The 27,443-nt window shown below is 48.0% G+C and overlaps 1 protein-coding gene and 1 long non-coding RNA gene across 2 annotated transcripts in view; one reads left to right on the forward strand and one right to left on the reverse strand.

Moving 5' to 3' along the window:
* Nucleotides 1–27,443, forward strand: part of LOC140215358 (uncharacterized) — a 93,293-nt gene that overhangs the window by 25,453 nt on the left and 40,397 nt on the right. The gene's annotated exons all lie outside the window — the stretch shown is intronic.
* LOC126516948 (carotenoid isomerooxygenase-like) lies at nucleotides 5,907–7,427 on the reverse strand. The gene has a single exon (XM_050167026.2). The coding sequence runs from the start codon at nucleotides 7,425–7,427 to the stop codon at nucleotides 5,907–5,909; it is 1,521 nt and encodes a 506-aa protein (XP_050022983.1).

Here is a 27,443-nt window from a genome sequence, read left to right on the forward strand (position 1 = left end):
TGTCCCAGGGTGTTCGACGTCGAATGCTTTAAAGCACCGTCGTGCCGACACTACGGCGGGCCCCCTCGACGTCAAGCGCACACGAGGTAAAGTTCGTCGCCGTTATTTCTGGCCAGAGATGCATTCCCACGTCAGAAAGTACGTCCCCTCCTGCTCTTACTACCAGAGTGGAAAGCTCGCACCCGGAAACCCGGCCAGTGTCGTCCCTCTTGTGGCCTTCAAGGATGAGCCAACACTTCATGTAAATAAAGGTCTAGGCGCGCAACGCGGAATCGAAAATGCCAGGAAAGTACGCCACCAACTCCAACCTAGCTAATTACAGGGTAGCCGACCAAACCACACACACAAAAAAAAGAACGTGACAGTGTGAATGTTGCGCGTTCAAAACTTTGCCACGTTCGACCGTGCTTCGATAATGAGGCAGACGACGAGTGCGTGGTGTTCGTCGTGATGTGCGCAACTGCGGTTCGCTTGGAAACCGGCGGCTTGACTCGCGTGATCGTGTGTGTGATACTGAGAGCCGTGATCGAGGTCGCCAAGTCAAGAGCTCTGACGCTGGGACTGAGCTTTTCTTTGAATAGAGGACATTTCCCAACGAGGCCCAATCTAGAAGCATCCCTCTTTACGACACGGACCCTGATGTACTTCCTGTATATAACAGCGTAAGTGAATGAACTTGAGTATTTTAATTCTTGTGTTTCGCGATTGCTCATGCATTGCCACTTTGTTAAAACGCGCTTGCACTTATTTCACTTATTATTTTACGCTTTATTGCGATAGCAAATATATGGAAACTCGAGGCGCATTTCTGCCGTCGCCGTGAGGTTCCTATAAAGTCCAAGGGTGATAAAATCGTCGCCGCGCGCCGTATGCTGTATGTGCGAGTGAAAACGTGCGAGGGTGAGCCGTCAAACGCCGCTCAATCTCGCGTGCGCTAGCGAGGATGGCGGGGTGCACGGAAGGGCGATCTTTTGACGCGCGCAAGGCACGAGGGTGAGGCGAGGGACCGGGGGGGAGGAGGGGCGGGGAGGGTGCGTTCTTCCCCGGGCGGCTGCTGCTTGCGGTGCGCCGTATCTTGAAAGCGATCTGTGAGGTGGCCAAAGTGCTTCGTATGCGCAGTGCTTTCTACGTTTCGTTCGCTTTGAAGCGAGAGATGGTCAGTTAGCTCGCTGCTGTTGCCGCAATTACTCGCCCTAGCGTTTTGACAGCGAGTTTTCGCGGTCGTCGAGCGAGATGTGTTCATCTTTATTGTGCGCGCGTGACACCGCGCTTGTTAGTTTAGTTAGTAAGCGAATGTTTACAAGTTTATAAGGTCGATAAAACTACTGCCCTTACTTCGTATAGTTACGTAACAATTTTCTATCGCAATCGGTGGTTCGCCTTACGGTCAAAACTGCGTCTTCTTTTCCTTACTGCTACTTTTTTTTTTTTTTTTTGAGAAATCCCTCATATACCCGTTTTTATGAGTGCTCTTTTCTGTTGACGTTCGAACTGCTTAGTAAAAACGACTGAGACACACCATTTTGTAGCGGGGAAGTGCCGGGAAGAAAGTATGCCACGGGTATTTTTTTTTTTTTTTGCGACTGTTGGGTCTTCCTCGATGCGGTGGAGCCGGATAGAGCGCGTCCGAGATGTGGAACCACGAAAACGAGCAGCGCGGGCGGCTGGAGCCTTTCTGTGGGAGTGACCGCAACTGCGCCTCGGGCATAAGCCCGGCCGACGCTGTCGTACCTGACAGTCATTTTGGGTGCAAGCCGTCAAAGGATTGTTCTGCACTCGGCCGACCTCGAAAGGACCTCGAAATTGGTGAGGACGAGTGTGTGTAGATGTCGTGGTCGGTACACGTACGCTCGCCTCTAGTGCCTATATCAGTCATGCGTGTTGTTTTCGTGACCCTGTCTGGTCACTTACACTCTGGCCCGTACTGGATCGCGTCGGCTTGCCTGATTGGTCTGAGTAGGCGACTGATGAATAGGCCTGCGTCCCCCAATGGTCCCGTGTCCTCTGGATGTTGTAAGAACTGATTTAAGGAAGACGTCTGAGCCTTTTCCGGAGTGAGCAAGGAGGCAGCCGTCCACGGCGCCACATCACCATGGGAAACCAGGCGGGTCAGGCAGACGGCCGCTTACCGATGACATCGTTTTGTATGCAGTATGTGTCCAGTATAACTTCAAATCAATACCAAGTTTACTAAACCTAGTTTTTCGAATGATACCCTTCGTCGTCGCCGTACTACGTGCCGATCTGCACTTACCTCAGTCGGAGCTCATCGCCCTTCATCGTCGTGTCCCTGGTGAGATGATGCGCACGAATGCTAGCAGCTGCGTCACTTCGCTACAGCCAGCAGACATTCCATGTGCCGTCTGGGCCACACAGATGCGAAAGGCTGGGCTGGCAGGGTCAGCATTTAACGATATCCTCTGGTATACCTCTTACCTCAAGGCATTCGAGCAGAAGGGTAGTGGTATTTTGATTATACTAGAGCTAGAATGAATTTTGACCGAAGAAGCACAGAACTATGGGTACGCACGCCCACAGCGAAAAAGAAGAAAATGTAGCTGTGTGCGCAGCGAGGAAGAAAAAGTGCCGTCTCGTCCCTTATAACTGGACCCATATGGACACCACTACTCAAAAAAAGGAAAATAAGGAAAGCAGTACCACGCACACACTTTATCGCCATGCGAACGGAAGCGTTTATTCATTCGTTCGTCACTGTTCGTCATCTGCCACGCAGAGAAGCACCTCTCGAGCTCGAGTTCCCCCACGCTTCGAGATCACCCCTGTCCCGTGAGACTCACGTGGCTGCTCGTGAGCGCTGCGCCATTGGTCCATGCTGTGGCCACTAGCCAATTTCGATCGTGATCCACGGCCGGGCCAGAGCGCGAGCGCACGTCTCTCCTAGCCCGGCCGTGCGGGATCGCAGCAGCGCGCGCGGCCTGAAAAACAGGTATTGTGGCACTCTCGGCCGCGCCGTGTATGCGCCAAAATCGCTGTCACGTGAAACAGGCATAGCGGAACTGCAACTATCGCGTCGCGTCGCAGTGACTTGCTTTGCCATTGAAGTCAAGGTAAAGAATAAAGGATCGTAAAAGCGAGCTCAAGATGTGTATATTCCCCATATGGGCTCGCAAATGTGAGCTGTGAAGGAGGACTTTAGCGCAGTGCGGTTGGCACTAAATACCCAACCCTGAAACCGCTCTAGACTATGCAGTCTAATGATAATGTAAATCTAGAGTGGTTGGTTCCATACACACGCTTTGTGCTCAGGGTGTATAAAGGGTCAGTATATTGCAGCGGTGCTAAAGCATCGAACGATTCTTCCTTTTCTCCTTCTCTGCTGTCTCAAAGGATAAAGTAGGCAGAACGCCGCTCGGGGCAAATACGAAGTAGGAAGGAGAGCAGAACTTGGAAAAGAATCGACACATTCTTCCAGCCGAGCTTGCTGGATGTCGACGCTCTAGACGGAATGGAGCACGCTGACAGCTTAGTCATACGGGAAGGATTGTTTACCACGTATCTGACTCCTTTTTTAGAGAGTTAGTGTATTCACCAGTAGAGTGCTTTCACACTGGCTTTTCCAATAATAGTAAAAGTACACTTTTTTCAGTTTCTTTTAGGGGTAGTGGCGGGGGGGGGGGGGGTGGAGGGGGCAGGAACCAGAATTTTCAAAGAACAGCTAAATGCAGGACAAACACGCATCTTGGCGAAGAGTAGTCGCCGATTCTTTCTTTGTCCGTTTGTCCGTAGAGCGTAGACGTCCGTACGGACCATAGTCTCCGATTCACGTGTTTCTCCCTATGAGCAATAATCGCACGGAGAAATGATGGGGTGAGTTTCACCGCCTCAGCATCAGGTTTGATTGTAGAGAGAAATAACGAGGTAACATTTTTTATCGTGCCTGTCGACTAGCGGCAAAGCTTTGCCTGCCTGCAATACGCATATATGCATAGAGGGGCGTGTATATCGACAGCCAAAGAAAGGTTCAGACGGTCATTTACTTTCTCATCTTATTCAATAAAACTCCCTCGAGGAATGGTCTCACAATGCATTGGCAAACTCGAGATGAGTTAGTAAAGAACATTTGTATTCGAAAATGATGCTGCAGAGGTGAGGGCCTAAAGTTTGAGTCATTATCGTGGTGCGTGTACAGAACATGCAGAACATCTGCACAAACAAAGATAAGAAACAAGATCTGACCGCTATTAAGGAGTATGTAGCATTTCAAATAAAGGCTTTGGTTTCACGTGGAAAACCACCATTTTATTTGGAGGCGCGCCTGAGTAGGGGACTACAGATTAACTTTGACGATCTAGGGTCGTTAACGTGCGCCTAAGTTTAAGAAAACAAGCGTTTGTGCAATTCACCGCCCCCCCCCCCCCACCCCCCCATAGAAATGCGGCCGCCGCAGCAGGGATCGAACCGTCACCTCGAGCTCAGCAGCCCAACGCCATAAACACCGGGCTCCGCGGCTTGTATGCAGCTCCATGCGAGTGGTAGTTTTCTCAGAAGTTTGTCCTACACTCGGAAAAAATTGCACCCTTTGGGGCTTAAGCTGTCACCCATCAAAAATCCTCATCGATCTCACGTGCATTTGCTTCAGGACTCTTATGCAGTGCTCGCGGTACTTTGAGGTCAGGAACGGCGTGCGCGTATGTCTGACCGACCGATCCCGAGAGAAAGCTACCAAGCGCCGAGTGTTAAACGAAAAAAAAAATCACGAAAGCTGATAACGATTATTATTGGAGGACAAGTTCAGTAGCACAGGGTGTTAATTTAGGGCGAAGCGTTACTTTAGTTATCAAAAGCTTGGAATAACAATAAAATTTTCTTCGCGAAGCATGGTACGTACGTAAAATACAGCGTTGTAACTGAGGTTCTAAATTATTTGTAAAGGGGATCCGTAGAATGAGTTTCATTGTTATGAAACCCAACATGAGTTCCTTGAAAATCAAAGAAACATGGCCAGATAATTTGAATAAAGCACTCTCTGCCAGGGGAAAAAAAGCTGAATTTATTATGTCACACGAGGGCCGCAGCGGCAGCTCAAGGAGCTCCAAGAACTGGAGATGAAAGCTGCGTCAACTTTTAAGAGAATCTTTTTCACCATTAGCGAGTGTAAATAACATTTGCTACATAAAAAGGGAAAGAACGACCGACCCCTGAAAATGTTGTTAGTTCGTTGGAATTAATCTGTAACGTATCATACGCAAAACTACGACAACGTAGGCCAACTCGAAGAACTGTCGAAATTTAGTCACAGTTTAGACATCCAGCACCAAAATGCTCTTTTTCGTGCATTTCAGCTCGACTGTAATCACGAGCCTCGCTTAAACGAAGATAATGATCTAGTGAAGGCATTTCTGCTGAAGATTTTGGACGTTTGATGATGATTAAACTAAGTAGACTATTGTTTAGGAAATTAACACTAACGTTTCTTATGACTACGTACGACACTTCGTGCTACTTCATGTACTTGTACTTGCGATCTGTAAAAACCTTAAACCAGGAGAGAAAAAAATGCGCCCCACAATCTATTTGATTAGCTGCCAGTGAAATTACTTGCCTTTAAAGAACTACAAGAAGGATGTAAAACGCTCCCTACAGGAATATTTGAAGGCTTACTTGTGCGTCAACTGCAAGCCCAATATACCTGACATACTAAAGCAGACATAGCGCAGGGATTATGCGCTTTTCCGGCATGAAATTTAAAAACGATCGATACCATACGGAATACCATTTAGCCTGTCTTTCATAGTTTAAGCTATCGGACCTGTGAGCAGCGTATTCGCAAGTTTGCTGCTCGTAAACACGTTGCAGAATTACTCTATTTAATTGGGTTGCCTTATATTTAGTGCTAAAATAGGCCTAAACTATGTTTACAGTGTATATAGCATTCAAACTGCTTCTTACGTCTTTTTCTCAAGAAAGCATCCGTGAAAATCTGCTGGAATAGAGGACGGGCAGTCAAACTCTGCTAGAGCAAGTTGTTTGAGTGTTTTCGCGTCCAATACCACCAGAGCGAGCTTCTTCTCGTTCTCCTCGTGCAGAAGGGAGCTGAGGACGACACCATCGTCTTCCTCAACAGCGCCTGGACGCGCTACAAAGACAGGTTCTGAGGGGAACCACCCTTGCCTTTCCCAGCGCAGCCAATTGCCCGTGGTGACATCTAGCTTGGAGACAAATGCCCCGTGTTCTTGGCCTTCGACGTTGCTGAGGCTGTAAATATACTTGTATGGTTTTCCGTTACGGTTGTTGTTGATTCGCGGAAGTTCCCCGCGCAGCTCGTCCTTGGCTAGTTCCCGCGGCTGGATCATGACACGTTCGCCAGGTCCTCGATTCAGAGGCAGCAGAAAGCGGCGCAAGTGGCCCAACTTGAATGCCATGTGAGTCTCCACCGTGTAGTCGAGGCACCTGATGATGCCGTCGTCGCTGTAGCATATTAGGTCGACCACGAGCTCGTCGCCCTGTTCGAAGGCGTTGATGTGGTGGAACGTGAAAAATGCGGCGGACTCAAACACGGTGGGGTGAAGCTCCCCCGTCTTCTTGTTCATTACGTGAAAGCGGACGTTCTTCTTGGCATCAAACTGCAGTGCGTTTATGAGTGCCTTGTAGCCCAGGTACCTCGACGCGAACATGGAAGGCAGGTGCATGGATGTTGGCTGCTCCAGCACTACCACCCACTTTTCTGTCATTGCGAAACTGTGAACGTACGGCACGGATATGTGAGATTGTAGCGGTATCGTTCCCACGGCTCTCACACGGTCCACCAAGCTTTCGGATCCACCGGGAAGAAAATGAATGAGCACGAAGGAAAGGCGCGCGCCTACGTGCGTGCCGATGTTGTACATAGCGCCATCGTCAGGATCCAAGAGCGGATGGGAGGTGGCACCGTGCACAGCCACCATTTTGCTCAAGGTTTTCTTCTCCCGAGTCTCCAACGACGCAGGGTCCACTCGAATCATATCAGACGTCTCGGTCATGGCGTACACTTCGTCGCCCAGGGGCATCACGTTCAGCTGAGCGTTGTCCGACAAGTCCGGGTAGAAGTACGACGCCAGACGCTCGAATACGGTGGCACAAGGGTCAGGATGCGCCACGGTTCCGAACTCGGAAACGACGATTCTGTTGGCCCTCCGGTTGCGTACGTACGCATGGCTTCGCAGGAAGCGGTTCCGATAAAGCACTTGGCCGTTCTCGATGGTGAACTCCCTCAACAGAGCGGGGCAGTCGAATGTGTGGTTGTAGTGGTCGGGGCCAAACGAAAACAATCCAGGCCCGTTCCGTAAAAGCCTCCCTTGTAGCCAAGCGGGAAGCTGTCCTCTCAGAAGGCCCGTGACCGGCTCCGAAACTTCGGGCGCGCATGAGCGCTTGTAAAACTTTCTCGCATCGATGCCTGGAGCCGATGAGGCTTCTTGTCTTGCGGCCATCGCTTTGCGTCCGCTCCAAATGGGAGAGAAACACTACGCGGCCTCTGCACCACCGCTACACGTGTCATAGTGCTTGGGCCGCCAGGATTGCGTCAATCAGATAATGCTGACGAGAGTGTTGTGCAGAATGTGACGCAATAACACCGCGTCTCTCCTTCGCTAACGGATGCACTAAAATGCCCGTTATATGTCAGACGAACAAAACGAGCAACGATCGCAACTGAAACAGAAGTGATAGTTTTTTTCTCTCTCCCTTCTTCCATCTGCTATAGAACCGGTGTGGAGAGCTCCCGGCCGCTGCTTCGTGCGAAGGTCTTTTTCTCTTTCTCGAAGCCGGTGCGTTGGATTGGCGAATCGCTTGCCGTGACGACATTTTGACGAGAGTGAGAGAAAAAGCAGGGAAAAACAGGCAGGCTAACTGTATATTGTTATTCGGTATGCTACCCGGCAGTGGGAGAAGAGAATAAAGGGGGCGGAAAGAGAGAAGGAAGACACGAAGAAGAGCACTGGTAGACGAAAAATACATGTCTAAAATACAAGAATTCAGCACTCGAATTAAGAAGAGACGCGTGCATAAACAGTGAACAGTTTGCGTGTATATTTTCATCTAAGATCAAGTTAAGTTGCGTCTTATATGTGGCAAGCTCAACCGTGTGATAACAAGCCACTCGCTTGTTCTGCTGCTGACGATATCATATTATAGTTATACCGGGTGTTTCAGCTAACACTTTCAAAAATTTTTAAAGCTTGCCTGTGGCGGATAGCACAATTATAGTTCATGAGCTGGTCTACTCGAAGAGACGGACATTACTTGCACAAGAAATACAAATGCATGGTCGACTAATTAACAAAAAATCATTAGGTTTTAACTCATTACCTTATGGCCCCTATTGCAATTTACAATTACTAGTCGTGGAGTTCGCAAGGCGGATCCACTAATATACATAAAACGACGTCTTATGCAAAAACCTAATATTAATTGAAAACTTAATTAATAATTATTTGTTAATTAGTCGATTATGCATTTAACTTTTTTTGTGCAAGTACTGTCCACCGCTTCAAGTAGACCACCTTAATGAACTGAAATTTTGCTATCTGCCACAAGCAACCTTGAAGAATTTTTCAAAGTGTTCGCTGAAACATTCTGTATATGATAAGACCGCTCTTCAAATAATTGACTGCGTCCAGAAACGGGGCTCGCATTACGCCTTAGCGTTAGAAATCACAAAGCTTGTCGACCTTTCAAATAAAAATGACCACACTGTCACCCTTCAGTACATACCTGCGCACTGTGTGGCGTGATCAAGAATGAACAGGATGACGCTGAAGCAAAAACCGCTTTAAGTAATGCTTCTGAACTACCCATTTCGTTTTGACGAAAAGACGCAAATGCCCTACTTCGTTGCGTAATACCCAACTCTACGCTGGAGCACTGGGTCCAACCACATCGAGGACCGAGGCGATTGCGTAAGTGGGACCCGGGAATGACATTTTGCAAGTCTCACAACCTCGACAGAAGCCAAACAAGTATGGTGCACCAGATTCGCTTTGGTGTCGCATTGTCCAGTAGTTATGCACACCTCATAGGTTGCAGTGACACTATCCCAAATTGTGAACACTGTCAGGTGCAGGAAATCCTTGCTCACACATTCTGCATTTGTACCGCGTTCGCGCAAGAGCGACAGAAATCGATCCCTTCAATCGCACACGTTGATATGAGGCCGACATCACACGAGTTTGTTTTGGCTCCTTGGCCTGACGCAAACAGCACAGCCTTGATTAGAAGTGCAGCCATAGCCTTTTTTCAAGCCACTGCGCTAGACGCATGGCTTTAGAGATGCTGCAACGTTGCGGATCTGTGCATACGCACCCCCTTTTTCTATCACCGTCGTCGTCATTCATCAGTCTTTTTCCTTACCGCCCCTTTTCCTCACTGTAGAGTAGGAGGCCAGTCTGCCTTTCTGCCAATCTGCCTTTCTGTAAATAATTTTTTCCCTCTCTCTCTCCATCGCGGTGGTTCGATTTCTGTTCGCGATGGGCGCGTCCTTAGGTGGGTTGAATGCAATAACACTCTAGCTGTATTTAGATTTAGGTGTACGTTAAAGAAAACCAGATGGTAGAAATGAATTTGAGCCCGAGCAGTACCGCACTCCTCATAAACCATTGTCCAGTTTCAGGATGCTTAGCCCCGCATTTTCTTTAACCTACTGTGAGCGCGACCTATGAGTGACTCTTCATCTTTCCCCATCATCATCACTTTTATAAATTCCTCATCTGTAATTATCATCATCCGCCGCACAGGTTGTTTTTCTTCGTCATAGCTCGAGCTCGGCTGGATTAGACTGTTCCTTATAAGTGGTAGAAGGTGCTTTTCGTTCCCCGCGGCCTCTCGCCCTTCTCACTGGAGCTCCGCTCGGGTCGCCGCATACCATCTATTGTCATGCTTGCTCAAGACAATCCGAGCACGTCCGTTACTACCACCCCAGCGCAGCCTTCGCCATCTGTCGTGGCCATCCACAACCGCCACCGTGACTCACCAGTCTTCGCTGATCTGCGGGGAGATGACGTCGAGGAATAGTTCCATAACTACAACCTGGCAAGCGACTTCAATAAGTGGGATAACTCACAGAAGTTGCACATCGTCCTCTTCTACCTCATTGATGTCGCGAAAACCTGGTTTTGAAACCATCAGCCTGATCTCTCCGACTGGGAAGCGTTCATGCAGCAACTTCGTCACATTTTCGGCGCTTCGTCTGTCCGCCCTGAGGTCGCGAAGATGCTTGGTGAGCGTGTCCATTTCCCCTGGGAATCGTACACATCCTACATTGATGATGTGCTAGCTTTGTGCAAATGTGTCAACGCCACCATAAACCCGACCGACCGCATACAGCATATTGTTAAAGGCATAAACACCATCGCCTTTAGCGCACTCGCCACACAAAATCCTGCCACTATCCAAGATGTAATAGCCACTTTTCAGTGCCTAGGGGAACTTCAATCTCTACGGCTATGCACGGATAACACAGACGTTCGTTAGCCTTCCTCAGTAGAATTGCGCACGATCATACGTGCATCGTTCGGGATGAAGTTCGCCGGCGGTGCTCTTACTGTGCACCAGAACCTGGCGTCGCCCCTTCTCCGACCGGCTTACGCGAGATAATCAAGCAAGAGATCGCCTCTGCGTCGCGTCTAACGTACTTCCACGGCCTCTGCGCTCGACAGGTGCCAACATACGCCGACGTCGCGGCGCTCCCTCCGGTCACCGCGGCACCTCTACAAACGGACCACTATGTCCCTGTGGCTTCATTGTCGCCACCAGTGCGTGTACAGCCTTACCGCTCCGCTCTGTTTCCTGCTCGACCCATTTGCTACTACGGTGGCTACCGCGGGCATATCTCCGGGTTCTGTCAACGGCGTCAATGGGATGACAAACGTGGTTATACATCCGAAGAGCCAACAGGCGTCCGTCCAGCAACAGGCTACCAGAGAACTTCCTGCCGCTCTTCATTTCACCGATACCCCTCTCCTCCGTACCCTACCAACACTCCTCTCAATTCTCGAGAATCTCGCCGCAGGTCGCCTTCTCCACGTCGTCGTCGTTCCGTATCACCTCTCGTCGTGCTTCTCATGCCTCCAACGCTCACTCGGAAAACTCTCCGATGCAGTTTTAAGTGGGGAAACTGCATCCACCGGACAGCCTACAATTCCTCCAGAGCAACCGTTGAACTTGTTGTCAGTGGTTGCGGAACGTGTGCCCGTCGAAGCTCTCATTGACACAAGTGCCGCCATTTCGATTATTCGGGCAGACTTTTGATGCCGCCTCCGGAAAGTGATGACGTCTTATTGCGGCAAGTCTCTTCGTGCAGCCACCAACGCCGTTCTTCGTCCCATCGCGCAATGTACAGTTCGAGTATTCACTGACGGAATACGTCATCACATTGTTTTTGCTGTGTTTCCCGAGTGTTCCCACGAAGTTATCTTAGGAATGGATTTCTTGTCTTCGGCGTCCGCGGCTATCTCTTGTCGTGAGCGACTCGTACACCTGAATGCCACCGGTTACTCCCTTCCCGATTATGCAGAACGCATGCGCCTCGTCACCTACTCCGATTATGTTCCTTGGCCACCAAGAGAAGACATTATAAGTGTCAATTCCAGTGACATTCAGGATGGCGACGTTCTCATTCTTCCCTGTGGTCAAACGCTATCTAGAGGAATTCTTATTACTCCTGGCCTTGTTCGCTTTTCTCATGGCTCGATCTGCATTCCTCGCCGCGTTAAACAAAGCTACCGAACCTGGACTGCTACCCCGTGGATGAAGTGTCACTTGCGCTGTTGATACACAGCCTATATAATGCCGTTGTTGCCTTTTCGACTGTTCTACCAGAGTCAACGTCGTCGCCACTGACTGCTTCTTCCACACCGCGGTCGGCAACCATAAGCCCTGACCAGACCCCTGCCCAGAGTCACGATCTGCTCGCACTATTAGGAAAACACCACTCCTTGTTCGACATCACTTCGCCAGCCCTCGGTATGATGGCTGCTGCGACTCATCGCATACACACTGACGGCTCCCGCATTGTTCACCGGCGGCCATATCGCGTGTCTCATAAGGAGCGCGAGGTCATCGAGGAAAATGCATCGGACATGCTTCGACGGAATATAATGCGACCTTCCTCTTGCCCCTGGTTCGCTCCAGTTGTTCTAGTGCAGAAGAAAGACGGTTCAGTGCGTTTTTGTGTCGATTACCGTGCCCTGAACAAAATCCCGCGCAAGGATGTTTAGCCTTTGCCACGGATCGACGACGCACTAGCTTTTTTACAAGGTGCCGATTATTTTTCTAGTCTTTATCTTAGATCCGGCAAATACCGGTGTCAGAGTCCGACAAGGAGAAAACCGCTTTTGCCACCCCACATGGGCATACCAGTTTATTGTGATGCCCTTTGGGCTCTGCAATGCGCCTGCCACCTTCGAACGAATGATAGATTATGTTCTGCGCGGTTTAAAATGGAAGACCTGTCTTTGCTATCTCGACGACATCGTAGTGTTTTCAACCACGTTCCCAGAACACCTGCAGCGTCTTGAACAAGTGATCACCTGCCTCGCAAACGCTGGCCTACAGTTCAACATGAAAAATGTACTTTCGCAGGAAAGACCATCAAAGTTCTGGGACACTTAGCAAAGATGGCATTCGATCGCACCCCGAGAAACTTTCCGCCGTCTTTGAGTTTCCTCGTCCTCTGCGCCCAAAAGACCTGCGCAGTTTTCTCGGACTGACTTCGTACTTCCGGCGCTTCATACGCACCTTCGCTGCGCTTGCGTCTCCGCTCCATCAACTCCTCTCAAATAACGCGCCCTTCGTTTGGTCCGGCGATTGTGAAAGTGACTTTTTGACGCTCAAGCAGGCCCTGACGCCCGACCTGGTACTGTGCCACTTTGACCAAAGTACAGCTAATATAATTCACACTGACGCCAGCAGGCATGGTCTCGGTGCTGTTCTCCTGCAACGTGACACCACCTTGCGTGATCGAGTCGTTGCTTATGCCAGTCGGACGCCGACTGCTGCTGAGAAAAATTACACCATCACCGAACAAGAGTGCCTTGCTGTTGTTTGGGCAGTGCAAATGACTCAGCATCGCCTAATCGTAATGATGTACAGCCCGAGCCCACTTCATCACCCCTGTCCGTCTCAGCGCTAGACTGGCTGAAACCTAATCACCAATCTGTCCTTGTTTCCCACCAACGTGCCCACCCATACTGTTGAACTATTCTCGACCGCATGCAAGGCTCTGCTTCACCTCCGAACGCCCGACTCCGTCGACAACTTAAGCAATTCAAGCTTCACGATGGCGCTTTGCATCGCTGTATTTATCACGTCGATGGAAACAAATGAGTACCCACCATACCACGTGCTCTGCAACGTGAGGTGCTTGAAGCCTTTGATGATGATCCGACCGCAGGTCACCTTGGATACCACAAGACATACGACAGAATACGAAGTCGGTGCTCTTGGCCTGGCCTTTCCTGCCGTAGCCAGGTACGTCGCATCATGCGCTCTTTTTGAACGCCGCAAACGACCTACGACTCCTCCTACTGGTCTTTTGCAACCTCTTTCTTGTCCCCCTTCACCTTTCGAGGTCGTCGGAATAGACTTGTACGGTCCTCTTCCTAAGACCTCCAATGCCAATCGCAGGATTGTTACGGCCATAGACCATCTGACACGCTACGCCGAGACAGCCTGTATACAATCTGGGAGTGCCGCTGAAGTCGCTGATTTCTTTCTACGCAACTTCCTCTTACGTCACGGAGCTCCGCGCGTTCTCCTCAGCGACCGCGGCAAAGCCTTCCTCTCGTCTGTTCTTACCGAAGTTCTGCGCGCCTCAAGCACCGTTCAGAAGACCACTTCGAGTTACCACCCGCAGACCACCGGCTTGACAGAGTGTTTTCATCGTACTCTATCGTATATGATTGCAATGTACATCAGCCCCGACCATACTAACTGGGATGCAATCGTGTCGTTTGTGACATTTGCTTACAATACGACTGCACAACACACCACCGGCTTTTCTCCATTTTTCCTCGTCTATGGCCGCTCACCGGGTTTCGTCCTGGACGTCTCTTTCCTTACGGCTCCCGTGTCCTCAGCAACGCCCTTCTTAGAACAATTTTTGTCTCGCCTCGAAGACTGCCGTCATCGAGCGCGCATTAACACCGACATCGCTCAGGATGTGCATAAGCATCGCTACGACTCGACTCACCGTGTTGTCACTTTTTCCCCTGGTGACAAAGTTCTATGGACTCCTGTGCGTGTTCCCGGTTTATGCAAAAAATTCGCCAGTCGTTTTATTGGACCCTACACGGTCATTGAGCAGACGTCTCCGGTTAATTACCGCGTCTTACCCCTTAGAATTTCTCTCGACCACTGTTGCCGTGCTGTAGAAATTGTGAATGTATCGCGCTTAAAGCCGTACACTCGACGCGTTTCATTATAATGCCGCGCAACCAGGCCGCCGCTTGACTGACTCTTCTTCATCTGTACACGTCATCATCACTTGTACAAATTACTCATCTGTAATTACCATCATCAGCCACACAGCTTGTTCTTCTTCGTCGTAGCTCGAGCTTGGCTGGATTAAACTGTTCTTTATACTACTAAATATGCTGTAGGCGTACACACTTGAGTAAAGCTGCTTCCTAGTGAGTGGATAGGATAGGATAGGAAAAGCTTCTTTTTAAATGCCGGCAACCGACGGTGGATTGAGAACTGTGGCATTCTCACATGGGCATTTCTACTGAAAGCTGATCAGCTCGCAGTGTTTTGCATTCACAATAGAAAAGCATCGAAAAAAAGATTGTGCAGATTAGAGAAGACATTTATCAGCATTTCAGAGTAGCAAGCAACATTTGATAAACAATAAATGAACAACCACACTGGGTATGCTATTTAAGGCTGTGATATCGGGATGCAAAAAAAAAAAAAAGTGTTGTTGATCCTTATGGCAGAGGAATTGGTCGTACGACGAAAGTGAAAGGAGTATTCTAAGAAGCAGTAACAGCTTGGTTGCAGATTGGCAAATTCAAGTCCTAAATGAGCACATTCTTTTATAATTACAGGTTTACTCGAAGAGTGAATCAATGACACCGACAGCAAGTACACGAGTCCCGGGCTCCTGTGCAGCGTAAACAGCACCCCGACGGCTTCCAGGAGTCATAGGTATGCCCCACACGACGATGAGTGTATATGTGGGGAAACTGTGTCGTTGGAGCTCCGAAGGCCCCGCGTGCGAGCGCCCGTACGCATGTTCGAAAGTGTGCAGACCAGCGAAAACGGCATGCGCGCCGCGTCAACCGTAGATACTGACTGCGTTACACTGCAAGAAACTTCCAAGTACTACCATCTTTACTAAGCTCTTATATGTGTCCAGCCTGCCGGCCTTGCTGTCTACGAAATTACTCAGTGATAAAGGAATGATACCTAAAAATCCTCAGAGAACAATTCCTATAATAAAGAAAACCATTTTATGCCTACTTTCCCAACAATTAGGTGGGTACAAAGCGGTAAAGTATCGCCATATCGCACATTTGCATGACGGTGATTTCATGACGTACGCACATGTGACTGAGTTACAGTGGGATCCGGCATAAAATACTTTCGTGTTAAAATCACCATCATCCCACTGGAAGCAGGTTGGCCAATACGCAGGTGGGACGTATCTATATGTTATTTCTGGGTGATTGATTGAATTTAATAAACTTAACGTCCGAAAGCAACACTGGGGTATCGGAGATACCGTAGCGTGACGGCTGCGGAATAATTATTATCTTTTGGGGTTCCTCAACGTGCAACTAAATTTAAGCACAAATGCGTCGCTGCTAGGTGCCCCATCCACCGCGGGCTTGGCAGCAGCAGCAGGTCATTGCCACTGATCTGTCCCAGACGGTCTTTCGCATCCGGCTCTGTTGCAATGTTAATTTCAGGGAAGATGCATGCATAAAAAGCTCTGTCATATATGTTGTGCTGCTCGGGACAGAAAGAAAAAGCATCGCAATAAACGCCTGCGCTGTGCAAGACGCACACGTGCAAGTCATTCCTAATGCCGCGTTTCTGCTTTCGAATGGCTGACAATCAACTCGATCGAGCTCACTGTCAGTTACTCGCCGCGGTGGCGTAGCGGCTATGGTGCTGCGCTGCTATAGCACGAGGTCGCGGGAACAAATCCTGGCTGCGGCGGCCGCATTTAGATCGGGGCGAAATGCAAGAACGCCTATGTCCCCTGCATTGGGGGCATATCGGGGTCAGAATTAATGCGGAGTTCGCCACTACGACGTGTCTCATAAGCAAATCGGGCTTTTGGTGCGTAAAACCCCATATTTCAGTTCTCTGTCTGTTATTCGACGTCGAGCAGCCAAATACACTTTACGAAACATTTTCACCTGCTTCACATGCAGGAATATAAAATACCGCCTCATGTAAAAAAAGAAAAAAGTGAAAGAAAGAAAACCCTTGACCAACAGCTGATTACCAGCGAAACCGTACGCTAAAATACAAAATAACTAGATCGGCTTTTGCGAAGTAGCGACAAGTTCCTCCTATCCTACCACCCTTTCCCTTGCGGCTCGTGTCGGTCGCCATGTTTTTCCTAACGCGCTCCGGCGGCGCGGTTGTACGCGCTGTACGCACGTGAACAGTATGCATTTGCAGTCACGGCTTTGCTGTGAGAGGCAGTAAAGAAACGTGGCAAACGAGTTAGGTAGTAACAAGAAGGGAAACGTGCCAGCAATGCGTTCCAGCTGTTATTTTCGTGCTGTTTTGTCGCAGACGGTGCGAGCGGTAAAATTGCGTAGTCGTAGTGCGGCTGCCTAGTTCACGAGAGAACAATGCACGCGCGCATTTGTATATGCAGTGTTATTGCAGAATTTTTTATCAGTCGCTCGCACGTAGTACAGTTCGGAACTGTGCCTGCAGCTTTGTATATGAAATGTGTTATTGCAGATGTTTGCAACGGTCACTCGCCCGTGGTACAATTCGGAACTGTGCCTGAACACTGGCGTGCAAGCGGTGCCAACTTATTTTCGTATTTAGTAAACAGTGCGCATAACTTTTCCCTATCCTTGCTCGCCATCCTCAGTCCCTCCCCTTGCCATCTTCTCCCTATCCGTTTTATTTCTGCCAGCCGCAGCTCGTGTGCGCAAAACCTCGGATAGCAACTGCCGCGGCTGGCAGCGTCTTTTCCTTTCGTCTTGTACTGTAATAAAACCACTACCGGATCTCCTATATGTTTTAATATTCAACAATAACTCAACTAAGCGATATTAAGTAGGATGTCGCACTGCGCGGTTACACGCGTCATTCGCGCTCAGGAACGATACCCACGATCGCAAAGCCAAATTTGCCGTTCATAACCGAATCTGGTTAGCGATATTCATGCTGATGCTGGGCTTTTCGAAATGTACATTGCACCCGCAGTTGTGCTGTCTGTGCCTTTAATATGCGTAAATCATTGTAATTGAGGCGAACAATGAAACATTGCAGCAGCAGGCAGCAAGAAGCGTCCGGAAAGGTACGCTGACTTCCAGCAAACAGCGACAGATGTACAGAAGCCACCTTTGCTGAAACTCTGCAGCCGACACAACTGCACAAGCAAGGAAACAAACGTGCTAGCGCCGTCGAACTCAGCAGCTGGACTGGCCCAGGAAGAACATGGCGGACGAAAGCATCTCCCAGCCAGAAGTGGGCACTGTCCACTAAAGTGCGTTGGCGGCGCCGGAAACGTTTTCGGTACTAACCTTTTTTTAAAGCTCCATGAAGGGACTTTACCGTACTCAGGCGGCATGTGGCGATGGCGTGACGCTCGCTATCGGACCGGCTCGGCTACGCATTGACGCTGAATGCGTCTAATTGGTCGCCTGATAAAGTGTTTTTAGAACTAATACAAAATTTCAGAGGAAAAGGCTGCAAGCAGAAGAAGGGCAGGGAAGTCAACCAGACGAGCTTCCGGCTTACTACCCTACTCTGGGGGTAATTGCAAGGGCGAACAGAAAGAGGAAGATAGTGAACATTCCACGAACACTGTAGAACGCGCAGGACTATAGACGCGGTCAGTGTGGCCGGCGCACTTAAATATGCAATAGGAAACCTCAAGCAACTTCTGAAAAGGCGTACCAACCATAGAAAGAAAGCAGGGTCGACGTAATACATGACGTATACATTTATATGCAGTGAAATAGGGGGAGGGGGGGCGAAATTAAAGATGAAGATGAATTGCATGATATTTTTGCAATATTTTCTTCATTCTATGGTGAGACCTTACATTTATTTCCGGACCCTTTATTTCTTTTATTCCTATCAAACATTTCATTAATTTTTTTTCTAAGCGCATTTACGTCGACGTTGTCTTCTTTTGCGTCGACTTTCGTTGACGCACCTTGCTTTTTTGACCAACCGGCCAGGTGGGCCCATCCCAGAGAAAAAAAAAAGATTAAATTTTGAGGTTTTATGTGCCAAAACCACGATTTGATTATGAGGCACGCCGTTTAGTGGGGGACTCCGGAAATCTGGACCGGCTGGGGTTCTTTAACGGGCATCTAAATCTAAGTACACGGGTGTTTTCGCCCCCATCGAAATGCGGCCGCCGTGGCCGCGATTCGATTCCGCGATATCGTCCTTAGCAGCCCAACACCGTAGCCACTAAGCAACCACGGCGGGATGGTGCAGTCTGTGGTCCAATATGGTGAATTTTGACTATATTGGCACTAATTACACCCTTACCGTCAGCTTTAGATGCTCTGCGACTAATTCTCGCTTCTTGCCTCGTCGAGACCTGCATTTTGATACCTTTTGCGACTTGCTACGACGCTGCGTAGGCGCGATAAGCTCGTTTTTTGACCAAGAGGCACGACAGATTCCCAGTTCTCACGTGCGCCAAAGACGTGTGAAGCCGCCAAAGAAGGGCTTGTTTTCAAAAACTGCAGGGGCGCAGAGATAACTTTTCGCTTGTTCATACCCTTTTGACTTGAAGAAATTTCGGCAGTTCCCGTTTTCTACTGCGGGAAAGCCACTTCCAGCGACATGTGGGCGCGTTTAGCATTCTGTCATTCCAAGATTGATCTGTGCTAAATTATAAAGCTTCATATTTTACTTTTTAAACACTATAATTTCATGCTGGTGGAGAGTGCCCGCTTGCTCGCTGTCGATTTCGCCAAAATGTACTGACCTGGCGTAGCTTTGTTGTAGCTTAAAGAAAGCGATCGCCAGATAAAGTTATATAGAAAAGTTCGCCGTAGCGCCCTTGCATGGATTTGGCGGCCCCACACGGAGGTTCTGCCGTGGTTTTATGGTTACTAGCTGTTGAGACCATTGCGAAACAGGTATACAGTATTGAGCTTTAATCTACCAAATCAGTTCACTGAGAGATGGCCGTTAGTACTAGGAATATGTAACCATAATATCCAATGTTCCGTGAATTTCTTGTTACCATTGAGTAGTTACGATTTGCTAGGAACTAAATCGTTTAAATATCGCTGGTTGATTTTACGCGAGCCCTCGCATTTAGCTCTGACGCCATATGCCTGCAATGCAGGCATCAGTGTTTCTTTTTCCATAGTGCACCAAACTCATCGCCGTGGTGAATAACGCTCATTAGATGCAATAACGGAGCACAAAAACAGTAAGCAAGAGGGACTAAAGCAGTCGTTGTTAGATCACAAATGCACATTCCAGAATATCCTGCTAAAACGGGCAAAATCATTCAAAAGGATGCCATACAAATGAATGCAAGCATGCTCGAAAAGATATATTAACGTAGAAAGATAGACATCGCGAACGCGCGAGTGTTTTGAAGAGCCCAAAAGAATCTGCCCAAAAATCCATGCGTGCCAGCGCGCAGCAGCAAGATATTTCCGACACGAACGAGGGCAGTTGCGCTTCCTCAAAACTTTTAATTTACATTATAGCGGGTGGCAAATATCTCTGGCAAGTACAATGTGGAACAAATTGTAATTTACAATTCAAATAATAATATTCTTAATTGTTGTTTGTACGCCTTCCCATAGTCACGCTTCAATCGATGACATTGCCGAGTTTTTAAATCCATAGGTTCGCGACCTATGCGAATGAACGGCCTTGGCTTGTAATTTATTAAAGGGGCCATGGCATGGTTGTCCGACTGTTCCTAATTTACAGCGACTATTATCACAATATGTGTGTTACTACCATAGGTCAGCGAACTCTCTCATAAGCCGACTCATTCAGACTCAATCAGACTGACTTGTGACTCCGAGTGAGACCGGCTGAGTAGAATTTTGGTCAGACTTTGTCTGAGTGAGGCCCGGCTGGGTAGAATTTTCGTGAGCCTTAGCCTGCTGTGGCTGCATAATATTAAACTTAATTATTTGACATTCATGTAAAAACATCAGTTGCTTTCTCCCATATGCCAGGCATCCGTTTCTGCCTTCTCTTGACAAAACTTGCGCATGCGCCTAGCGGATAAGTCGACAGCGCTGCGAAACATGTCGCCATGAGCCTAGATAAAGTTGACTACGCTGAATTGGTTCACGAACCGTTACATTATTTTTATTTGTAGGTACAGGAACCGAACCGCAAATAAATCAGAGCGTATTGAATCCTCACGGAATGGGAATTTTTTTAGGGGGGGAAACGGGCTGACACCTAGGTTTGATTACCGGCAGACGCTGGTGAGTGCGGATAGACATAATTATGAGCGCTAACGAGTATGTGTGAGTGAGAGAAGAGTGTGCAAGCGAGTGCGTGGCAGTGCATGTTCGTAGACGTGAGTTTGAACGTCACTTTGAAGCATGCTCTCATCATGCTCTGTATCAGCGATCCTTTAGTGAGATGGTAATTCACATCAGTTATAAGCCTGTGAGTTTGAAACAAATGAATAAGTCTGCGATACCTTGAGATGTACTGTCAAACGGGGTGGCCTTTATAACGAAGGGCTCGGGACCTCCAAAATGCTTCGCTATACAGGTCACTTCCTTGTAAAGGTTGCATTCCGTACCGATTATGATAGGGAAGGCCCCTCAGAAGGTTCAACAAAAAGAAGCCTTTATTTATTATGCGCTCAAGATGGACTAAGTGAAATAGCTCACTATTCTTTTGTTACAAACATTTTCTGACAGAATGTGCGACTGCAGCCAACCTTATGGCGCCGCGGTTCACAGCATGCTCCTCATGCGAAGCTTAGGAATTAGGCACAGTAACGCTGCAGGTCGTGAAATGCCGCGATCGCGTCCCTTGCAGTCGAAATTCTTGGTTCATTTACAGGATCTTCATCACTGTAGGCTTCATTGACATACGCGTCCATTCCGCCTTACATGACATGGAAGATTTTGTCGGTCGTCAGTTACGATTACGTCATCACGTCGTCATCAACTGCGACGTATTCACCAGCCGTCGTACCCGTAGATGCGCTAAAACAAGTGGCGTACCAGTTCAGCGATTCCTAAAGCAGCGCAGCAGGACAACTTTTGATATCGGCGTTCTCGGCATACTCGGTGACGTCTGCGGAAAGGAGTGGCGGCAACCTTACATGGCATTCGTTGTAAAGCAACAAGTCAGCCGTCGGGGACGACTGCAAGTCTTCGCTGCACAGGCAAATTGGTTGTAGTGTTATTCGCTGTAGAGGAGTTCATAATACACAAGGAAGATATGAATTTCGCCGCGGCATGTTCAATTTTTCATTAAACAGGTCATTTTGCTGTGGTGGCGTTCGTTTTAAATTTTAGAGCGTTCAAGTGTATAGTTTGATCTCATGATTCATTCAAGTGTAGTCTGATATCATGAATTAGTGTCCATAATTACGTGAACCCGAAAGAGCCCACGTGCGTGTCAGTCCGTGAATGTAAGTGGCGCCTGCCTGAGTCTGATTCTGGCGAGTCTGAGTACGAGCGAACTTGGCTTAGTCTGGTCTTGGCGAGTCTGAGTGCGAGTGAGCCCGGCTGAGTAGAAAATTGGTGAGTCTGAGTTCACGTGAGCCTGGCTTGAGTGTGGAATATTTGTGAGCCGGAGTCAAACTAAGTATAACTCAGGTGAGTCTTTCGCTTATTTTGCCCACCTATTACTGTTACCCTTCTGCAAATTAGTGATAAAGTAAACTCACGTAATTGTAGTCGAACAATGGCATTGTAGTTGGAACTTGTGTCCTCAATTCTAGCTCTCTTTCTCGCCATTTGTCAACGTATTCTTGTGGCTTAACTGAACTTTGGATGGGAATATTAGCAGCTCGAAATTTGTTATCCTTCGGCGAATGGTTGCTAATGAGTGCGCATCTGTATATAGCTGAACTCTTGTATAACAACGCGTTTGTTGCTTCCACAATTCTAGTAGTTTTCTAAGCCACATATTGACGTGCTGTTGACGTGATGGTCCGTTAAAGAATGTCAAGGGGAGCGGCCGGTTATATTTGTCCTGTAATGAAGAATAAAAGCAGATGTTTCACGAATTGAACCTGGTCTTCTCTTGAGTGCATTATGTGTGTTGAGCGTTCCAGCTAACAATAACGCACCGAGTGTTTAAAGAGACGTTGTTATGCGATTAGAGGATCGATAAACGGAACCATTCTATAAACAGCAGTTTCATAATTGTGCCCAGCAATGGTTTTTTCTTGTGATTGCTCATGGCGCAGAATGGCAATTTTCTGGCTGGTTTCTTAAGCACTTTTAGTAAATTAACAACTTTTTGACATCTTTTTCAGATTTTCTTGGTTACTCTTTAATTCTTGAACAACGCAACTACTTTTTTAACATAGTAGCTCACGCAATCAGAGCAGCCAAACTGCCGATAGTTCAAAACTGCATATATGTGCAGGGAAAAAATATTTTAAGGTAATCTCAAATTCGACGCTGCCGATTCTTAGAAGCTTGGATGCTCTCCTAAAGAATGGTGGAAAATGAAATCATGACCATTTGAGAGACGTTTTCGAAAAGTAATACACTGACCGCAAGGTAACCTGAACATGATACAAACAAGAACAGAAAACAAACATGATGCACTAAGATGCACTGATGAGGCACTGAAAGAGCATGCATACACATATGTCTGACGTATGTTTTCAGACGCATGTGTATGCTTCCTCTTTCAGTTTTTATTTGTGCTCTTAACCGAACCAGAGTCCCGTAATACCATTTTCTATTGAAGGACTCTGACCAAACACAGGTTGCAACCAGGTATTCTTCTTTTCCCGCCCCCACCTGTTTCAAATTCCTGAGAGATTATTTGAATGGTTCCTGCTTTCTCAGAGAACCTGACACACTGGACTGACCACACCTACCTACGTCCATAAATTTTTTCCTCGTTCCGTTTGTTATCTCCACTCCTTGATAGATCCCAAAACCGATACCCCCATCGTTTCGCCGCTACTCTCATAGCTCCAACTTTCCCTTTTAGATATGGGGACGATGAGAATGTTAAGGTCTTTGCATGTATACTGAATTCCCCAGGCTGCATTACCATGCAGTCCAGAAATTTGCATTCATTACTGTGAAGGCGAACTCCGAAAAATTACTCATTTAAACAACACTTTTCTTTCTCTAATATGTCACAACCTTTAAATTAAGATTTAAATACCGCTTTGAATTTTCAGTTTCTTTCAATTTCTTACTTTAAATCCATACGTTTTGTCCTCGACCGCCCCCACCCGCCTTCCCTGCCAACGACGAAGTCTACGAACGCTAACGTCTTGCTATACCCCTAGATGATGGGCGCAATTATTTGAAAAAAGCAAAAACAAAACAAAAACAAAACAGGCAAACTAAAACAATATTATAGTCCTCAACATGGAGAATGCTTCAGTTGTAGGAAATGAGTTCATAGGTGGAGATATTGCTGAAGTTTGCTTTCTTTTTTTCTCGTATCACTCGCCTATTAATTGATATAACGCTGCTAACTCAATGTGGGATCATGCTAGATTCGCAGTGAATGAGTCCATCGCCCAAGTAATAACTGAACTCTGCTGTAGTTTTTGTCTCCTGTCACTTGCCCAATAACTGATAAAGCATTGCTAACTCAGTCTGGGATAATGCTGCTTTCGCAGTAAATGAGTTTAGAGTCGAAGTGATCGCTGATGCCTGCTGTCTTTTCTGCCTCATATCACTTGCCTATTAATTGATAAGGCATTTTTAATTCAGTGTGGGAGACTGCTTTATTCGCAGAAAATGAGTTCATAGCCGAAGTAATCACTGAAGTCTGCTGTCTTTTTTTTTTCGCCTGTTACTTGTCTCATTTGATAGGGCATTGCTAACTCACTGCGGGATAATGCTGCTTTATAATGAGCTTAGAGCCGAAGTGATATCTGATGTCTGCTGTCTTTTCTGTCTCACATCACTTGCCTATTAATTGATAAGGCATAGCTAAGTCAGAATGGGAGAACGCTTCATTGGCATAAAATAATAATTTTTTAGCTTCTCTCACTTGTCTACTGTCGATAAGGCGTTGCTAACTCACCGTGGGAGAATGCTGCATTCGCCGTAAATGAGATCAGAGTCGATGTAATTACTGAACTCTATCCCTTGATAATAATTAATAACACATCGTTTATTCACTTTAGGAGAGAGCTGCATCGTAACAACTGAGTTCACAGTCGAAAAAATCGCTGAACTCTGACGTCTGTTTTGTTTCATATCACTAGCCTATTAAGTGATAAGGCATTGGTAACTCACTGCTGCGGACTTATCCATTCGCAATAAATGATTTCATCAAAATTGAGAGCTGGGCGAGTTGGTGTGGATCCATCTTAGCAAAAAACTAGTGCGAAACTATAGCAAATAAACGACAGCGCCCGTGTTTGCCATTCCTTTGCTCGTCCCCGTCTTTCTCGCGCTAGTTTTTCAAGATGAAAATGATTTCACAATTAAAATAATAGTCAATGATGTCTGCTGTCGTTTTCGTTCCTTATAGCCTGCCTATTAATTGAAATGGCGTTGCTAATTCACTGTAAAGAATGCTGCATTCGATGTAAATGAGTTCAAAGTCAAAGGGATCGTTGAAGTCTGCTCTCCTCCTTTTTTTTTCTCTGTTATCCATTTGGTACCAAAGGCTATATGCGCCCGTGCATGGGCACTACAAACCTTCAACACGTGACCGTGCCACAATTGAGCGTCTTCTGGCTGCCCCTTTGCGGTAGCGGACGACGTACTGAGTAAATGAGGAAAAGCGCTGTATTCGCTTTCTGGGTGAATTATTTATTTGCCATGAATGCAGCATTTTCAACCGAACGCGTTAACTCAACCTTAGAGCTGGCTATAATTTACGCACGGCCTTATCTTAGCCCGATTGGCGTGATCGAATACTGCAAGTCGGCGCCGGTGCATCTCTCAATGAAGCGACACCGCATTGTGCGTATTAATGCGATAAGCCTTAGGCTGCTTCACGCAGTTTTCCTTCTACGACCATCTTGGTGCCTAACCGCTTTCCCCGATTTCTTCAATAGAAAACAAAACAAACAAACAAAAAAAAACTTTAGGAGTCGCTCCCATGCATGGCGGAATCAAACCACGTCACACGGGTTCCTCCAACAAAGCAGTCCAATGCTTTTACGAGCTGCGCCACGAGTGAATTGGGTATGTGCCGCTCTTCAATGAATTTCTTTCTCGCTAACTTGGGTCAGTGGATACCTGCCGCTGGGTAATCGGCCTGCGAGAAAACAATTTTAAGCGTACGCACACACCGGCGCACCACGCACTTCGGAGGCCACGCACAGACTTCTCGGGAGTGCCGCGAGATGGCGCAGCGTGTCTATGGGGAAGCAGGAGAGAGGGCCCAGGCTGTAGGGTACACGTTGCCTCATACATGGCGCGTTCGCACGTACGGGAGAGCCATAAAATTTGGCGGCCCCACGCAAGCTTCGCAGCGGGGCCGTGAGATGGTGAATCGTGTCTACAGGGAACAGGGCGTCTACATGCTCTCGCTCCACCCCGCTCTCTGCATGATGGGGACAAGCGCGGCGTCTGTTACAGCATTCACCGTTACGTCTCCTGCTTCCTACGAAGCGGGCAGCCGTTGCTGATAGCAATTATATGGACTCTCTAGACGCATCTTTACCTTCAGCGTGGCCATGCGATATTTTATAGAGACCAAGTGTTATCAGTACTTATCGCGCCCTTCAGGCTGTACGCTGTGCGTGCTAGGGGAAGCGTGAGGGAGGGGGGGGAGCCGAGTAGGATGGTGGCTTGGATGAGCGCCCACTGTCGAAGGTCACGTTATAAATTGCACGCAAGACGAGGGGGGAGGAGGAGGTTAGCGCGCGGTAATGTAATCAAGCGTGCGCATGGAGCACATGAGTTCGCGTCTTCTTCTCTGGCCCTATCTTTGAGGTAATCTCATAACACACAATTGCTCAAACAAACGTTTTTAGACCACACCGACGTGCGATAAGCCGCAGCCCACTGGTATCAATTGCATTCCAGGCTGTTTATTGATTCATATTGTACGGCGGTTATATTTGCGCACGGGATGGTCATTTCCTTTGAGTTTCATCACGCAGGTTCCTTTCAAGGCAGTTTTCTTTTGATAACGATAATGTCTCAGCCAGTTTATGCGTCCGACTTTCGATAGGCGCTGCCACCAAGCGAACGTGACGGTGAATTTTATTACCTGCGCCGTTTCACTGGCATACCGGTTGCATGGCTTCCACCCTTAGTGATCTACCGCGTCTGCCCGCGTAATGACGTGTTGCTTGAAAAATCACCGCGCAAGCACTCTGTACAGACGGTTAACCAGCGAAGCCGAAACGTACGGCCCCCATTTTTATCACTGTGTTAATCCCGACGGTTCATAAACGACGGTTTGGTAAGTACGTAAGTACTTTACTTACAGTAAGCAATTTACAAAGCTTACTGCAGGGTCAAGAGCTAAAGGCAATCAAGCCTGACAAAGGCATCTGTGCCTCCGCAGTTCGTGATAGTTCACTGCCGGATCCTCGGTACGCAGTTGCTGCTTGCGCTAGGCTGCACGAGCCTGTTCTTGTGCGCGGGATGCAGCAACGACACGGCGTAGGTGAGTTCGTTCCCGGTTCTGCTCGGGGCATTGCTGATGGGAAGCTGCCTGCTCTTCAGGAGTACGCATGACACGTGGCCTAACCATTTTGCAGCCGGAGAGAAACTGCTGCGCTTGCGCTCGGCTGCGACGGAGAGCAACGACGTCCCTATTGGCACAGCCAATCGCGATCCTCTTGTGTTTTCTCGCGCATGTGCATGTGGTTGCGCCTGAGGAGTTTTCTGCGTACAGGAGACAGACGGACGGTCGAATCAGCTAGCCATATACAGCTTCGCTGTAAAAAAAGGTGCTAGCTAGCACAAATATTCATTGCTGCAACCGGGCGCAGTGTTGCAAGACTACCCACAAAAGCGTATTAACCTTGCAACCTGTGGGCGTGCGCACAGGCGAGTAAAAACGCCCTCGCTTCGCATTTTCAACTTCGAATTAGCGTGCGAGGTGGCAAAGCAGACTCCCGGGGCCCTATAACGTAAAACTATTCCAATCTTTTCTATTCCAATTCTGCA

This window comes from Dermacentor andersoni, chromosome 1 (genome assembly GCF_023375885.2).
Source record: "Dermacentor andersoni chromosome 1, qqDerAnde1_hic_scaffold, whole genome shotgun sequence".
Lineage (NCBI taxonomy): Eukaryota > Metazoa > Arthropoda > Arachnida > Ixodida > Ixodidae > Dermacentor > Dermacentor andersoni.

What these genes read in the sequence shown, in the direction of transcription:
- LOC126516948 (XM_050167026.2), bottom strand. Translation starts at nt 7,427, where the DNA reads ATGGCCGCAAGACAAGAAGCCTCATCGGCTCCAGGCATCGATGCGAGA.